This window comes from Rissa tridactyla, chromosome 8 (genome assembly GCF_028500815.1).
Source record: "Rissa tridactyla isolate bRisTri1 chromosome 8, bRisTri1.patW.cur.20221130, whole genome shotgun sequence".
Taxonomy (NCBI): domain Eukaryota; kingdom Metazoa; phylum Chordata; class Aves; order Charadriiformes; family Laridae; genus Rissa; species Rissa tridactyla.
In genome coordinates this window covers 21771312-21788480 of record NC_071473.1, presented here as the reverse complement: position 1 = coordinate 21788480, position 17169 = coordinate 21771312, and the positions used below count along the sequence as shown (strand labels likewise).

At 41.5% G+C, this 17169-nt stretch overlaps 1 protein-coding gene across 4 annotated transcripts in view; it reads right to left on the bottom strand.

The window, feature by feature from the left end:
- The window catches only part of FAM20B (FAM20B glycosaminoglycan xylosylkinase), a 28137-nt gene that overhangs the window by 9219 nt on the left and 1749 nt on the right, over positions 1-17169 (bottom strand). For 3 of the 4 annotated variants that reach the window (XM_054212322.1, XM_054212320.1, XM_054212321.1), the window contains 4 exons: positions 9805-10335; positions 7345-7431; positions 4781-4890; positions 2400-2571 (listed from right to left, as the gene is read on the bottom strand). In XM_054212322.1, the coding sequence (XP_054068297.1) occupies positions 2400-2571; positions 4781-4890; positions 7345-7431; positions 9805-10181 (746 nt within the window). In that variant the 5' untranslated portion in view covers positions 10182-10335. The remainder of the gene's footprint in view (positions 1-2399; positions 2572-4780; positions 4891-7344; positions 7432-9804; positions 10336-17169) is intronic. The other variant, XM_054212323.1, reaches the window with a different exon arrangement.

Sequence of the window (17169 nt, the reverse complement as noted above, 5' to 3'; positions counted from 1 at the left end):
TTAACTTCCTAACTAAGGAAGCTCTAACTAATTTCAAGTACTGTGTCTATTCCCATTGCCTTGACCAGCTTCCATCAGTCTTGCCTTCCAGCGATCCTCTTCATTTTTTCTTTCTAATGCAAGCAACCTCATCATGGTTACTAATGACCTCCTCTGTCCTGAGGAGAAAGGCCTCATATGTTTTCATTCTCCTTCACTCACAGTTGTCTCCTTCCTCCCTGCTTTCCTTTCAAAGTCTCTCATCTCCACTGGCAAGATTTCAAGCTTCCCTTTTCTCTCCTCTCCTTCTACATAAAACCTAGCCGTGTACTTGCAGTCTTATAACAGGGATGTCACGTCTCAATTCTCCAAAGCTAGGATTTTAAATTTTCTCATTTTCTTCTTTAGAGTTTTCAAAGCTATTCAACCCCACCACCAAACAAGCCAAATCTCTGGTGTATATATATACCTTCCATCTGTCAACCTAAATAACAGGTACATCTACAACATCTTCCATGTAAGGACTGAAACAATCATTCACAAAATAGCAGTTAAGTTGGAAATGCCTTAAACCATCTGTGAATTGGAAACAGAAATGGAGGAAACACAAACTGGAGAGACTCGTTGACATGCTCAAATTGCAGAGAGTCATCAAAGCAGGGAAAAGATCAGAATTTAACTACTAGAACTGCCACATACCCCACCTCATCTTCTAGATGCCTGGAGCCTAAACTCCCAATCATCCACCTTTCGTCCAGTTATCCAAATCAGAGTGGTCAAAAATTTATCTTCTCAGTGTTTTTGTTGACACGTCTCACACACTCCTCAAATGCTGTCTCTAGTTCCCTCTTTTCTTTTGCAGAAAGGTCCAACCCACATTCCAACTTAAAGCACAAACCATGAGGCAAAAGTCTCAGAACCTACTCCTCCTTGTACTGGATACACTTATTTTATGCTACATCCTTCTCTCCCTCAAGTGTTCCTCTGTCCTCTCATTTTAGTTTAGATCAGTACTTAATCTCCTTGCGACGGTTTTTCAGATATACTATGCTCTCTCCTGTCGTTTTCCATTCAGTTTTTCAAGACAGACCTTTCTCCGACATTTATTTCTGACCATTTATATTGTATTAGCATAGAACTTTGAAGGTCATGATTTTATCTATTACACGTCCATTAAAAATTATGTACACTAATGTGACTATATGAATTATGTTCAAAAGGTCAACTCAGGACAGAGCAGAAGCAGCTAAATCTGAAAAAAAAGAAAAAAATCTACAGTTACTTTTCCATAACTACCAGACAAAGAAAAAGGAGAGCATGACATCTAGAACGTTTAATTCTCCTGATGCTCTCCAAGTGAAAAGTGCAACATGACAAGGTGCAAAACAACAGAACCATGCGATCCCATCTGAACAAGGCAAGTTGCAAGTAAGTTTAAAATACAGCAAATATCAAATCAGCATGGGTATCCTGTGTAAGCAGGCAATTTATGATGAAAAACAGTCTCTCAAAAAAAGAAACACCTCCAAGAAATTCAGTCAACTCATTACTGCAATTTACAAAGTACTAAATACAGGTGATTTTGACCCGTTGAAAAGGAGATAACATCTGCTGCTCAAAAATCAAACTGTACATTTAATACTCTAAAACACTTCAATTAAGCCTTTGGATGAGATTCTTTCTGAACAATCACATCATTGGAAATCAATGGATATTTTAGATCAAGGACTAAAAAAAAAAATCTCTTTCCATTCACTTGTTGAGGACAGACTTGGACAAATTTACTAAGCTCAAAGCCATCTGCTCTGGTCATGGCAAAAACATCTCTAACCCAAATACTCAGACATGTTACATCTATTGTACAAGATTGCGAGATCCCATGTTTGTCCTTCTCTGAAAGCATTCTTTATCTGCTGACCATGGTCATCAAATACTGACGCTATTCGAAACAAAGAAGAACTTTTTCAGTGCCTTCCTACTTAAGCTAAACGAGCTCCACAGCTCTTGAAACAAACTACAAGGACCATGAAACCAGGTATGGCAGAAATAACACAGTGCTACCATATTTTAGTGGGCCCCAGAAAGACACAGTGTCAAAAAAAGGTCTAGTGGCACAAGGGAAGAGCCTTGGTTTGCCCAGGGCCAAGATTTTCAGAGGTTGGAGTGATTGCATGGTGGAGTTCTGTTCTGGGCAAAAAGTAGGAGAAGAGCAGCACTTCTTATTGTGGAAAACAATGAAGATTTCTTTCTTGCTCATTTTAATTTAAATTTCATCCTAGGCTTCCAGTGCAGTATCAAGAAAGCTGCTGGCAAAACTCTAGGTTTTGAGAACACTTGCTCCTAAATTAGCCACTGTATTGCAAGGGTAGTTCTAGTACAAATTATCATGTATAAAGAATAAGCCTATCATGTTCTCATACCTGGCAAGTTTGCCTTCACGGTAAGTCCTACCCCATGGGTGTCGATGCTTCTGAAGAGGCCAGACATCTGGTAGCCACAGAGTCACTGACCCCTCCATGATGTCCCCGTCTGCACAAGCTGGTTCTGTTTCCCGACAATAGTAGCACTTCCCATAGAAGCAAGTGTTATTACCTTAAAAAAATAAAAATAAAGAGGTATCAAAAGAGTAGAACTTAATCCAAGGGATGTCAACTGACATTGAGAAGCATATTGTTGCAGCAGAGTGTTCCCTGCAAAAGGATTTCACTGAACTTGACCTCATGCTTCCTATCTCTGAGAGGGAAAGGCTCAAAAGAGCATCTACACAGAAAACTATTAATTCAAAGCAACATTAAAGACTAATATTCAAAGGAGAGAGTAATTATATTTTCTAACGCTTGTACCACACTAGAGAGTTAATACAACATCACACTATCAAGAAGTTTTTGTAATCCCTTCCTAGTCATTACGACCCTGACTTTGCAACCTTAGCACAGCTTGTTTTTTTAAATTTCACACTTCATGTGTCAGATTTTCAACTTTTTTTTAAAAACTTGACCAAAAAGATACAAGTGAAAGAAGACTAAGCAGAACTCAAACGGATTTGGAGCCCTGCGACATCTCAGTTACTTGAGCTGACTCAGCAGGGGAAACATAAACAAGGTGTCATTCTGATACGACCTAGGAACGTGGGTCTGTGAAAAGATTCATGAGTGTCTTCTGAAAGGGGAGGAACAATGAAATCCTGCAGTCTTTAGTGCATTAAGGCCTATGTAGCCTGTAGCATAAAGTAACGTACATAGCCTAGATTAACATTTTTAGCTTAACTTTTTCTATTTCACCCTTCTAACCTGCCTTTGCTTAACTCTTGCCAAGTCAATTCCAGTTCTGTACTCACAGATGTTCTTCCAAAATATTTTTCAACTATGTCTCACTTCCTTGTGATTCCACTTATTCCCTGTCCTTTACATTCAGCATCCTCCCCAAACCAGGCTCAGCTCACTGAAAGACACGTTTTTCACTTTCCATCCTTATACCATGGCCCCAAGTCCCACATCACAATTCCTTAGCCAGCCAGCACTCCTTCGCAGTCTTCCATCCAGACCTGGCTCTTGTGCTCCTAGTGTCCCAGTCAGACAACTTGAGGACATCAGATGGATGATCATTTACAGCATAACAGCTTGCAGCAGACCAGACCTCTTATTTGCATGGGAAGCCCTGCAAGTCTCTCTTCCTATCCTGCAGCAGGTCTAGCAACAGACAGAATTCTTTGAGATTCTAGCTGCAACTCTAGCAAATCTGCACTGAGTCTGTATGAAGTATCACTTCTTCAAAACCTCAGAAACTTGGTCAAATTTGGGCAGACAAGAGATCACAGTCCTCTTCCCAGATCCACCCATTTCTTTGGTTCGTGCTCCACAGAACCGGTGGTTCCAAGGAATCTGAGGAAAGGCAATGAAAATTTCTGGAGACATACTTTTCAAGCCAGCATTTCTGCTAGAAAACTGTTTAGTTATCTTGGCTGAAATTAGAAAAAGTAAAGTCTGCCTGAAGCAATCTGAATGCAAAAAGAGTTTGGCAAGGCAGAGCTACTCTCATCTTAAAGTTAAACCTTGTAACTGAAAGTGTTAGGCAAACTTAGTAGGTGAGACTACCAACAGTGTCTGTAATAGAAATATACACAGGCGCACGTATTTATCAGCTGTAATGAACAATCATCTCTAGAGTCTTCTTATTTAAGAAAAAAAAAAAAGATGAATAATTGGATATTTTATGAAAAGCCTGAAGGATTTGAGGCTGCAGCATTAAGTCATTTCTTGGTGCTTAATGGCCACCTGGTAGGAGTTCACATTAATAATTCCCATGAAGTGCCCTTCACCGCATTGTTACTGTAAACAACATACGGAAGTTCTGACACATTTAGTTATGAATGTTCAGCAGACTCTGATGGAGCACAAACAACACCTAACACCAACCGACGCATCGGTTCTATAAATCATCCCAAATCACCACTGTGTTCATGTTAAATAAAATCTGATTTTTTTCCTTTCAGGTCTAATCATAGAATTTTCTAACCACTTCTGACAGAGAGAAAATTCTTACTCAAAAAAATCCCATCTGTAACATCAGCAGGCGGGAACACAGGAAAGTTAGAGAGAGAAAAAGTACTTGGAGAAAATAAAGTCCTCCTCCCCCGCCAAATGGGGTTATACAAGCGTTACGATCTCTCTTGGCACAGAAAGAGACTTACCAGCTTCCTGTGTCATAGTTAACTGTTCCATAACTGTGTCAGATTACCATGGCCAGATTCCCATTGAATGTTTTTCTTTACTGGACTGCAGAATCCATGAAATCCACTTACCCACAGTCATGAAGGTACCCAGAAGCTGCTCTGTGGCAACTGGTTTGATCTCTGTGCGTAGATTCACAAACCTGCCAACCACCAGTGGAGCTCGTCGGAAACCCAGAATTCTGATTTGGGGTGAAAAAACACGACATGAGAATTTGCAACATAGGCAGCAGCTCCAAATTAAAACAAAACAAACACACAGTCTCTGTGCTATTGTCTGAAATTGAGATGACTGAGACCAAAGAATAAAGTTGGAACCCTGCAGCGACCTCCTCTCTTCTGCAAGGCAAAGTAAAGAAACTAATTTTTCTTAAGTGCCTGGATGTTAAACTTGCTTTCTAGGCCATTAGTGACACTTCTTTATTAGAGCATTTGCAGCAGAGGAACACAGGATGCACCATGCTCCAGCTCTCAGAAATAAGACCTCATAGCAAAAATATCCATCATCTGTCTTGCATACAGGCTGAAGCAGGAACCATATGGCCTCTGGGCTGGTCACCTGGAAAGATCATTTATTATCTGTGGGAATTACTGTCTATTAAAATGTTATGTTTAAGTCCAATTCAATTATACTTGGAAGTAAACAACCTAGGAGTTATTTTGCTTGGCATGAGGGGCTAGAAAGGAAGAACAAAACTAAATGTCTGAAGTGTCCAGGAAAAAAGAGAGGTGGGAAGAAGAATCATAAAACTCGCAGTCACAAGATCCAGGTTCCACTCCCATGTCTCCCACAGTCTTTGCTCTGTGACCACAAGTGATTTGTGTATTTGTAATATAATTTTAACAGTGCTTAAAGGAGAAGCACAAACATCAGCACAATGTCAGCCCCAACTCTCTCATCGTACTTTTGACAGTCCTTGCATCTCAGAAAAAGAGTGAAAAGGTACTGTCCCTTCGGCAAAAGGGACAATCTATATTCCACAGAGATCCTGGGAGAGTCACTCTAACAGCTGCAAAGTATTTTTTTAAAATATTTAATGAGTAAATCCCCTTCCTTAAGTATAAAATACCTCTAAGAAAGGGCAACACAAGATGTCTGCCTGAACAAATCACGTATGCATAAAACCAAAATTCATAGCCAATACAGAGAGTTACGTACAGCTTGAGAAAAAGCCGGTGCTCCGAGTAAATAAGCACAGAGCTTAGATCTGGAAAACCTGTACCTGTATTTTCAGACCCGCAGCTGGAAGGCCACTATCCTGCATAGCACTGCCTCCCCGTTAGTGGTAAACATATAATATGATTCAGATCCTTCTTCAAACAATACCATCCTCAGAGAAAATATGTAACCTTCACCGTTCAAAACAAAGGTACGCACTAAAGTTACGTGGGCAGGTAGCTTCTGCTAGGTATTCTTGAAGAATATAGAGGTGCATATGCACAGAGAGAGGGGAAAGGCAAAAGAAACAAGCACAAACCCACAACCAAATAGACAGCAAGGAGGAGCTAAGAAAGGGGGGGTTTGGACACTAGAAAGAAGCTTTGAATTGTTGCTTTACAATATTTGATCACCGCTTTTTCAGGGAAACTGAAGTCTTTATCTTTCTCGAAAGCACAAATGGACAACAAATCTGGCTACATCATCTTTCTTTGGTCTTAAAATACCCTGATTTTGGCCCTCCATCTAAAGACTGCAACCGCAGCAATGGGCATCACACAACTTGTTATGACCAAACTTTCCTAGAATTACTGATTTCCGTTGCCTGTGCAACGAGTTCCACAGATGAATTAGCACGAACAAACATAGCTTTTACCACCTACGAATTCAGTCACAGTGATGAACCTCTTATTTATGTACTGAGAAACCTCAGTTTAAGTTCAACCATTCTATTCTTTATTGTATTTGTCCCTCCTTACTCCTCTTCCCAAGATTTTAAGTCTCTTCATGTCAGAATTTTTCACATCTTTAATTATCTTCAGAAATCTTCTCCAAAGTTCCAAAATAGTTCTCTTATAACGAGGAAACCAAGACTGTGCTCATTTATTCTAGATGAAACTGCACCTCTAACTTTTATAACTATTGACACTCAGTGTTTGGTATTTTCTGTCCAATTCTTCGTATGTCCTGTAATTTCGCTTTTCTTCTGGTAATTGCACCTCCAGCTCAGGTCCACAAAACCACCTGGATACCCCTGAATACAATTAATATATGAATAGCTGCTTTTCCTCTAGGATGCACTGATTCATATTTAGGCTAGACCAAATTGTTAGTCTAGACATTAGACTCAACTTTTTAGCACACTGGACTTTAACTTAACATTCACATTCAGCATTTCAGACTCTTCCACAGGATTTAGCTAAGCCCTTTCTTCCCTATAACGTGAAATATCAGTTGTTTCAGTGCTCATTCTCCCTTTCAGATTTCTCAAACAAATCTTAAATGTTAGAACCTTGCACAGATCTTTGAAATGAATTTCACACAAAGCTAATAATTTTCATTTTTTACTTCAACGTGATACATTGGCAGGTTTAGAAATAGCTCGCATCCGAGGTGTCTTCTTCAAGGGACTCCTTTTCCCCAACTCTGAAAGTGTTTACCAGAGAAAATAAAACCAGGTAACCCAATAATTCCATACCTATCCAAGTGAAAGGCTGCCACTTCTGCGTTGTGCCTGTCATAGCCAGCATATGGTTCTCCTTCCACTACATAATCCCTGGCATATCTGTAATTGAAATAAGTCAAATAAAGTGATTTATGCAGGATTCGCATCAACTCTGCTGTTCAGACTAACGAGCGCCATAACAGTGCTATGTTAAACAGACTCTGGGTCACTTTCAAAATAATTGCCAATGGGAGAGAGAAAAATTATTGATGAGATTAAATAGCATACAGACTGTCGACGTAGTAAATAAGAAGGAAAGGTCAGTAATGTGCAGTGGTCTCAAGAGCTTGGGAAGCGGTGCCCATTCAAACTAATGAGTTTTCATTCAACCGTATGCCAAATCACATCTAAGAACAAAGAGCACAGACCCAGCTACAGAACAGGGGACTATTTATACTGGAAAGCAGCAACTCCACAAACGATTTTGGGGTTAGAATGGATTGTGGATTAACATGAAAATACAATCTGATATTGTGGAAGAAATGCCAAACGCAATCTTTAGTAACTAGAAGATCAGCAAGCATGAATCTGAGGACAATACTGGATACAAAAAGGCCCTTTATTCTGATGAAGAAAAGACATAATGAACAGCAAGAAATAGAAATTAGATACTCATTACAACAACAATGGTATATTTTGGTGAAATGGTGGGCTTTTTTTCTTTTTTTTTCTTTTTTAATAGATGTTACTTAAATAGTCAAGGCAAACACAAACTTCCAAGATTCATGACATTTGAATCAAGTCTAGATAGCGCTTAAGATGCATGCTTCAGATTACCATAAAATACCACAATCAGGCTGAATTTCAAGTAATTTTGAAATGAGACAGCTAACCCTCAGAACTTGTCCTCAACCTCAGGTCTTTTGTATGGACTTACAGCAGGCTTTTGAAAACATGGTCACATTTTGAAAGCTATATATAAACTTTTATACTTTTAGATATATATTAATAAAACTTATTGGAAAAAAAACCCAACTTCTTGCTTCCACGCACAGTAGGCAGCTAGTCCTTTCTGGAGCAAAGGTGGCAAATCAAGAGAATTCATTCTTCTTCGCCAACCACTAAGTCTTCTCACAACGGTTTTTGGTAGTAACTTTCACATACCTTTCAGGACAAAAGCTAGTTAAGGAGACTATCTTGCAATGACAGAACAAGACTCTACCTACAAGCCTAGCTATTCAGCAGTCACAAACAGAACATGAGTCTACCAGTATGGCTAGGGCCATACTGTCTACCACTCCTATAAACTGTCTAGCGTTCCTATAAACATTCCCAGCTGCACGTGTCCTTGATGGAGCATAGTCACTGTGTTCACCTGCACAGACATTCCATTATGGGAATGTAATTTAATGCTTGGGGAAACGCTTTACAGCACTTGCTTATACAGAAAGCACTATAGAAATGCCATGTCTTGTTACTGCATTTATTGGACAAGCAGCCTGTCGTACCACCAAGATTTCTGCGTGAAGGGGTCACACTGTTTAACCACAGCCCAGCCCCTCAGCGAAGCTCTAGCCAGACTAGTAATTGACCATACGGAAACAGGCCTGCGAATTCCAGGAGTGCAGGACAGATTTTTTTTCCTCATTCTCTAATAATTCATCAGCGCTACAGAAAAACTTCATGCTTGCTCAACCCGATAGCCTTTGCAGAGAGATGTACTCATTCTGTGATGACAACACTTTACATTCACAACATAAAACACACCTGCCTTACTTTTTTTCACATTTTTCTTTCATCTCCTTTTCCCTGAAGGCAAACAGTTCAAAAAGCTTCCCAGACATACACAATCCTCTTCATAAACGTTCAATCATGTCAAATTTCCCTATGGATCACCCTAAATGGAGGCCATACCAAGGAAGTATCACTACTTGCCTATTCTTACATTGCTCCTCCAGTATTCACTATTGGCAGACAGGAAACTCAGGGGCTTCCACTCTGACCTACCAAGCCATTTTATAGTCTTCATGCAGCTACACCAGACACCCAGATCTACTTTTACGACCACTGTCAACTTTCACCCCTTCCCTGTTCTTGAACTGGATCCACTCATGGCAGTTTGACACGACCCTTACTCAGAAAGGGTAAGCAGACTTCTCTCCACACTGCCAGAACCTGCACTTCCACAATCAGGAGGGTACTGCTTAGAAACAGCAGGTTTAACCAACATTCCCTCAGGGCTGAACACAGTGATTATTCTTTTAACCTAAAGACAGGCTGTTTGAGCATCAGAGCTATACAGCCTGAGAGACGTTGGCACGGCAACCTGACGTTATTAGAGGACCAGCAAGGCTCTATACCGTTTGCCTCACAAATAACAGAATGGCCTTTCCATTTATGGATAAATGTGTAATTCAAACATTAATGCAACAACATGGAGATAAAAAAATATATAAAGCAGTTATTAATTCAGTCATTGAAGGCAATGTTTACCTCTTGGGTTTGAAGACAACCTTCTGTCCTCCTTCAAGTATTAGCAAAGCTTTCAGTTGGGTCCCTTTGTATCCCACATCAGCTTTTATGATTTTCTTTGTTGTCATGGCGTGCATAACAGCCCCTAGCTCCGGTGTCTCCTCAGGATACACCTCCCGGGGCACCACCCACTGGGCTGCAATTTCCCAAGGGGACTGCAACGTATGGTCAAGCCGGGGGTCCAGTTCTACGTGGAGGCTTGCCATCATACGGTGAAAGGCGCGCTGGTCCTCCCGGTTGGCAGCTGAGGTGTCCAGGTTGTCAATGAGGAAAACTTTTGTGAAAATGAAGATGACAAGGAGGATGGCCAACAGCACAACTCGCTGCTTTAGCTTCATGGTGACCTTCAACCCTTCTCCCCTGACCCTTTCTTCCAAGCGTTACAGGAAGTCTATTGGAGATCAGGGCAAGGAAGGGGATGTTAGTTAATGAATTTCATTCATAACTTGCATTGTGAAAGAGGTATCACCACTAAAGCATCTTCTGGTACCCCTAAAAAGAAACAAAACACAAACTTACAAAACTGCATTCCTGCAGATCTCAAAATCAAGTTTATTCTTGGAGCATAAGTCTGCAGTTATGTACGCTTGTATCCTAAAGCCCAAACATTTCTAGTAAAATACATGGGGTTTGCTGTCTTCCTGTAGCCTTTCAGTGATCTGCACAAAAAGGGAAATCAGCTGATAGCATCTCCCCATAGCTGAAATTGTGACAGCTGCAACTACCATGGGCAAGACTTTTGCAGAGAACTGTAGTTTAAGTTGATGGCTCCAATTTCACAAACACTTTTCCATTAGTAAGAGAACCCATGACCTCCGGTTTCCTGAAGATTTGTCCCTCAAGAGAAAGCTCCCAGGTAAATTTTCTGACATCTGACAACTGGTGAGAACAGCTGCACAGCCCAGTTTCCTGAAGGTACAAGACATAAGGACAGAACAGACTTAATCTGTTTATCGCCTCTCATTTGCTGCCACTGTAATTTACACATTTTTTTTCCATTCTTAAAAAAAAAAAAAAAAAGAAAGGGGATATATTTACTCCGTTGCGGTTAACTATGTATCTTCTGCAGTCAACTGTAAAACCAATAACCACAAAAAATACACAAAGTATCTGCAATCTCAACACTACAGTAAAAAGAAAAAAACAACAAACCAACACTAATACTGCCTCTTCTCAGAAACCTCACCTACAACACAGTTAAAGCCACATCTGTGTTTGCATATTTACAATGGGCTGCAAGACGTGTCTCACCCCTCAACAAGCCTTTGCCAGTACAGTGTCAGCATGTAAGGACCACATAACACACAATTAATCAACTGTATTTCAATTATGAGGACAGACATTATCTTCATAATATTAGTTGAACGTAGTCAAAAATCAAATGGAAATGGATACTAAGGCACACCTCTCAGGAATGCTGAGAGCCAACAGAGAGTTCTCTCTGCACAAGCTATGCTAACTATGAGAACCACAAACGGCACCCTGAGCTGTGGTAGGACTGATATAGAAAAGCCTTCTCATGCGATTTAACAATAAGCGTATAAGCCAGTCATTATTAATCATGTCACTGGAAAAACAAGCTGCACTGGCTAAGTTAATTTACCGTCAGCAACCAAAGGACAGCCGAACTAGGACTTGCTGGCCAAACACAGATCACAGCCATCTTCAGCATCTGTGTGGACATCGTGCCCTGCCTGCAGAGGTCACAGGGGGTACAACGGTTCTGAGGGGCTTAAGCGTATCGTTGAGGTACACCTCCAACAAAGATTAAGACAGTGGCAAAGACAGTAAGGTGCAACCTTTGAGCAAGTCAGCAGTGCAGAATCGGGTTTGGCACAGTATATAACGGTACTAGTATAAAAAGCACATGCAAGCCCAAGCACCTTAAGTAAATTTACATTAAGTCTATAGCAAACCTTCCCTACCTCCCAGCTACGTGGCTCTCCCACATTCCCAGGCATCAGTGTTAGCACTCATACAATGCAAGGTAGTGCAAGGATCCAGGCAGCCAACCCACCCAAACATTAACCACCTTCTTTGGTTTGCGCACGAGCCACCTACTATCGTTAGTTTCTGAGCCAACGCACAGTTTACCACCTGACTACAAAACACCACTACAGGTGCAAGTGAGAGAGACAAGGAGGGTGGCACAGCTGTTCCAAGAGTGGGAGATGACCCAGCAAGTGTCTACAAAGCCTACCTATCTACAGAGGGGCACCTGAAGTTACTCAAGTCAGCCCCGTCACCTAAAGAATGGCCCTGCCCTCCACGTACCTCCCACCTTGCAATGAACTCCATGAAAGATCTGATCCGTCTTAAAGCTTGAGCATCTTAATTTATTCATTTTTAGCTTCAGTCCTCCTTCACCCAAACCTGGTTTCCAACGTAGTTTCACAAGCATCTGAGGAGAGCACGCCACAAGGCCAAGAACAAGTGTTTCTCCTGGCAGCAGCACTACTGAATTTAAGTGCAGGTAAAACTACAGCCCAGGCCTGCTCAACAAAGGATAAGCAGCTGAACCGTTGAGGAACGGTCACAAAGAGCCCACCAACAGGGACAAGGAAATTCACTAACAAACTTTTAGACCTTCCTATTTTCAAAATCACTTTTTTCAGCACAGCGACCAAGCTGAGCACCACTCAAACTTACAGGCAACATGCTCTGACGATGCAGAAGCATGCCTTTTAGCCCACCTTACCATCTGAATTTTTTTTGCTATCATTGTCCCACCTCAGGTAGCAGCTTCAGTTTGGCCCTTCCCATTTTGCCTCTTGTAAGAGGCAAATTTACTTCCTCTAAAACCCGTCCGCTGAAGCAAGAAAGAAAGTGAAAGTCTCCTAACGGCACTGAGTTAAAACTGAAACGTGAACAAGTGGTTTAATGTTAAATAGCAATCACTTACAGCAACATAAAAACGCCATGAAGGGTAGAGGGTAGGATGAAAGAAGGCCACCAAGTCTCAGGGATCCTTCAAACCAGTAGTATTGTCCCCTATTAACTATGCAATAGTGATTTTAATCTACTGGAAAACAGGTGCTTGTGCAACAAATCACATGTTTATATGGAAATTAAAACATATTATCATCTCAGTTCTGTTTAGGCAGCCTGTATTTCTCCAAACAGCACGTCAGTGTGCATATTACACACTGCCAAGCATGAGGGTGAGAAGCGCAGACAAGGAAGATGCACCTGACCTGAGAGCCTCAATTCTTGCAAATACACAATCAGTCACTCAGAGAGCGAGCCCTAAATAATATTATTTTTAAATCTAAGAAAGCAAGCAAAGCAGATCAGGTTATCACTGTCCCCTCTCATTGTAATTTCATAATTCCACTTCTTTAAAACTAATAATTCTAACTAATGTTTAACATTGCTGTTATCAAGATCTGCTTTCATTCATTTTTAAAATCCATTAGAATTTGTAAGAAGTTACACAGAAGAACACAGCTCATTTCAGAACAGTTACTCCTCATTATGAGATATGTATACATAGAATCACAGAACGGTTCGGGTTGGAAGGGACCTTAAAGATCACCCAGTTCCAACCCCCTGCCCTGGGCAGGGACACCTCCCACCAGACCAGGCTGCTCCAAGCCCCATCCAGCCTGGCCTTGAACACCTCCAGGGATGGGGCAGCCACAGCTTCTCTGGGCAACCTGTTCCAGTGCCTCACCACCCTCACAGGAAAGAATTTCTTCCTGATATCCAATCTAAATCTCCCCTCTCTCAGTTTGAAACCGTTACCCCTCATCCTATCACTACACTACCGGATAAAGAGTCCCTCCCCAGCTTTCCTGTAGGCCCCCTTTAGATCTGGAGCTCAAGCTGGGCACACACTTTCCTAGACTGATTTTCGTGAATGCTGAATATCTCTAGGGGTATTCTTTTAGGGGGAGAGAGGGAAGACTAGAACTAGAGCCACCACTTAAATTAAAGGTCACTCACTTAGTTTATCTTTTGTGCCTGCTTTGAAACTAATTTTGGATGAAAATCTCCGACGATGTTGACAGAATTTAAAAAAAAAAATAATAATTTAAATATTTGCTATAAGAGGTTTCAGTAATTCCATTAAGTGACCACCAAACATGTCTCAAGTTATACAATTACTCCCCAGTTTTGCTCTCTGTAGCTTTAAGCAGGTGAGTCTGCTCTGACTTTTTACTGGCATCTGCCGAAATGAGTCATCAGCTGCTTTTCTCCAACAAACAACAAAACACCCCGGAGGCTGCTATGCAATTGATTTCGCACACTAACTGCAGAGCCTGCACATTACTCTTTAGGTGCCAACATTATGGTCCTTGCTGTACGAGCCAACAAAAATGAATCCCTTCATGAAGTTTACCACGGAGAAGAAGAACTTAAACTTTCTTGTTTTAAATTAAGATGGCAAAAGTGACAGCGTTGAGGTGCCATAAGAAAATATTTACAGTTTGGGAAGAAAGTTATTTGAAGAAAAGGACAAGTCTTTGGAAAAGAGGATTATGGAAGCTCAGGAAGCGTGAAGCTGGTCCTGGAATGAGGACAGAGATCGGAAAGGTGGCCACAGAAACAAATGAAATAATAATAAAACCCCAAAATTTGAAAAAGGGAAAAATAGGGTGAGGTGTGAGCAGAACTCTGTGGAATGAAGGGCAAAAGGGTCTAGGACAATGACAAAAGTAAACCCAGGGATAACCTCAGAAGGAGACTCAAAAAGGAAATAGTTCCAGAAACTGGCAGGGGTAGAAGGATAAGTCTTCAAGCTTGACAAAAGGGGCAAAGGGACAGAGTAGCCACTTATTTCTACATAAATCCTGGGAATACGGGATGCACTAAATGATAGCAGATGTTCTCTGAACCAGAAGGCATCAGAGAAGGAAAAACCCAAATAAAGTTTTCAGAAGTCAAGTACATTTTAGGTCTCCGACCAGAGCTAACGCAATACAGTGACAGAGTAATCCCTGTGTGTCTGCCATCGCAGAACAACACACATTCCCTCCTGCTGTTGGGCAGCAGCCGCTGATCTCTCACTAAGGTCAGGTAACTCTAAAAGTGTTTTGGTTTGGGTTTTTTTTTCCCTTTTCTTTTTTCCCAAGCTTCTGCTTAGCATTATTTCCAGCTACCATTACTAAACAGAAGACATAATCGAAAGGGTTTTGTTGCTTTGCCACCCAAAGTCCATCTCCACGTTACATAAGTACAGAAAAACGCACTTCCCTCTCCACCATTTTACCATACTCCTGATCAACCTGGAAAAGAAAATAGTCAAAAAAACCCCAACCATACCAGCTTTTTAATAGAGTAGTCAACTGGCAGGTTTGCATAAGAAACGCTTCTTGGTTTTCACTACCTCTTTGGGCTATTTCCTGATCAATTTTGCCTCTCGTTACAACCAGGTCTGCATTCTCAGCAAGCAACAAGTCTTCCAAGTCAACAGCCAAATAACAGCATCTTCTAAATACTGTGGTGGGATCCCTGTGCACACAACTGCCTCAACTAAAGCAGGCCCACTGGCATTAAATACCAACATCATACGACTTCACTCCCAGTTCAAAAAGCAGGACGAAACTTGCCCATTACAAAAAGCAGCAAAACCAGAGCTACCATAAGCAGCCTACAAAGTTAGCCGAGCACCACATGCCAGAAAATGATTTTTATTGGAGTCGTAAGATCAATGCCACGCCACGTATCATAACCTTATTTTTATATCGTAAATCTAGAAAGCTACTATCTCAAAAATGCTGGTGTACGATTTACAAGGATTTTGTTATGCTCCAAATGACAAATAAGGTTTGAGGGCAGGCAAAGGTTTAGCTTGTTAGCACAAGTACACAGAAAATCATAGCTCAAACAGATGCCAATCTGAAATAAATATGGTTAAGTATGCTCCAATTCCTGTTTAAATGCAGGTTTTCTCTTCCTAAATACACTGTGCCTTTTGGGATCTCCTATCAAAGGGTCTTTAAAAGTGCTCCAGTGAATCCTGGAAAACGCCTTGAAGAAACAGTGTATACAGTAGCGACATTTTCCTCTTCCCAAAACGTACTTCAGTCTCACCAGATCAATCTTTCTTCCTATCCTCCCCTCTCTGGGCAGCTCCTTGGTAGCTTGTGCTTTCCCTCTCCGCGTCAGCCTTGTTATTTCAGTTTTCCCAGGCAGGCTCCCACAGACCTTTGCTTAGACTTTTCAGACTCATTCTGTCACTTCTACTCTCTGTATGCTGCCTGGTTTGTGTGCGACTTTAGTAATCCAATGCGTAAGGCTTCACGCATATTCGCTTGTCTGCTATTTATCCATCTCTTATTCTGTTAAAACCCTCGTTATCTACAGGCAAAATCTTTGCAACAATCTATGCTCAAACTTTCCTTTCCACGTGCATAACTGCATCCCTGGTTGAGAGCTACAGTAGAGATAAAACATGAAAGATTACAAGCATTTTAACCATGGTATTATCTACGCCTATAACTGTAAAAGTCAGTAACTGCCTGATATATTCTCACACTTCTGAGAGAAATGAAATAATTTTGTCCATCTTTGTATCTACCCTGCCCCATTATGTTCCTCGGTAACTTTAGAATCCACTACCTACAGTTCTGCCAAATTTATCAGGGGAATACATCCCTGAGCTTTACAAAAACAACTGGCCAGATGGAATACAGAAGGCCCCAAGAAGCCGAGGACAACTTGGTACATATCCTCAATCTTTACCAGCAGCTGGCTGGCCACTGGGCAAGCAGGAACACCTGGCTCAGCTGGCTGCACACGTAAGGACGGGGCAGATCGGGACACAGGCAGCAGCTGGGTGCCATCCTGGGGAAAGGGAGGCTATCCAGGGACTGAGGGTGGCAAGAGACAAGCAGGAATTACTACGGGAAGACGTGGCAAACAAGTCGCCAGGAAACCAGGCTTCCTTAATTCTCCTCACAGAACAACTCTCCTTCAAGCACTGTTTCCTATGGAAACAAAGTTTATATAATCGCACTTTTCACCGGTAAGCTTTTGGATCCATTAGCTAATTTCAAATACATCTGAGAGAATGGTAGATGTTTTAAAAACAGAGTTTATGTGTTGGCAGCAGGCGAGCACGGGGGGAAAGGCAGAGGCGTCAGCTCCATCTGGGCAACCAGCGTGTGCACAGCTGGTACATGGAAGGAGCTGGAAACACCGTATGAGAAGGAAGGAACTGAAAGTACTATAAAGTGGACCGCTACAGGACATGAGCGGGAGCCAAGGGACCAAAGCAGAGGGTGCTGGGACCTCGTCACAAAAAAACCAAAAACACGCCAGTTTCACTACTAAGGGAACATCTCCCCCTTGTCCCCATCCCAGCTACTGAAGTTCCAGCTG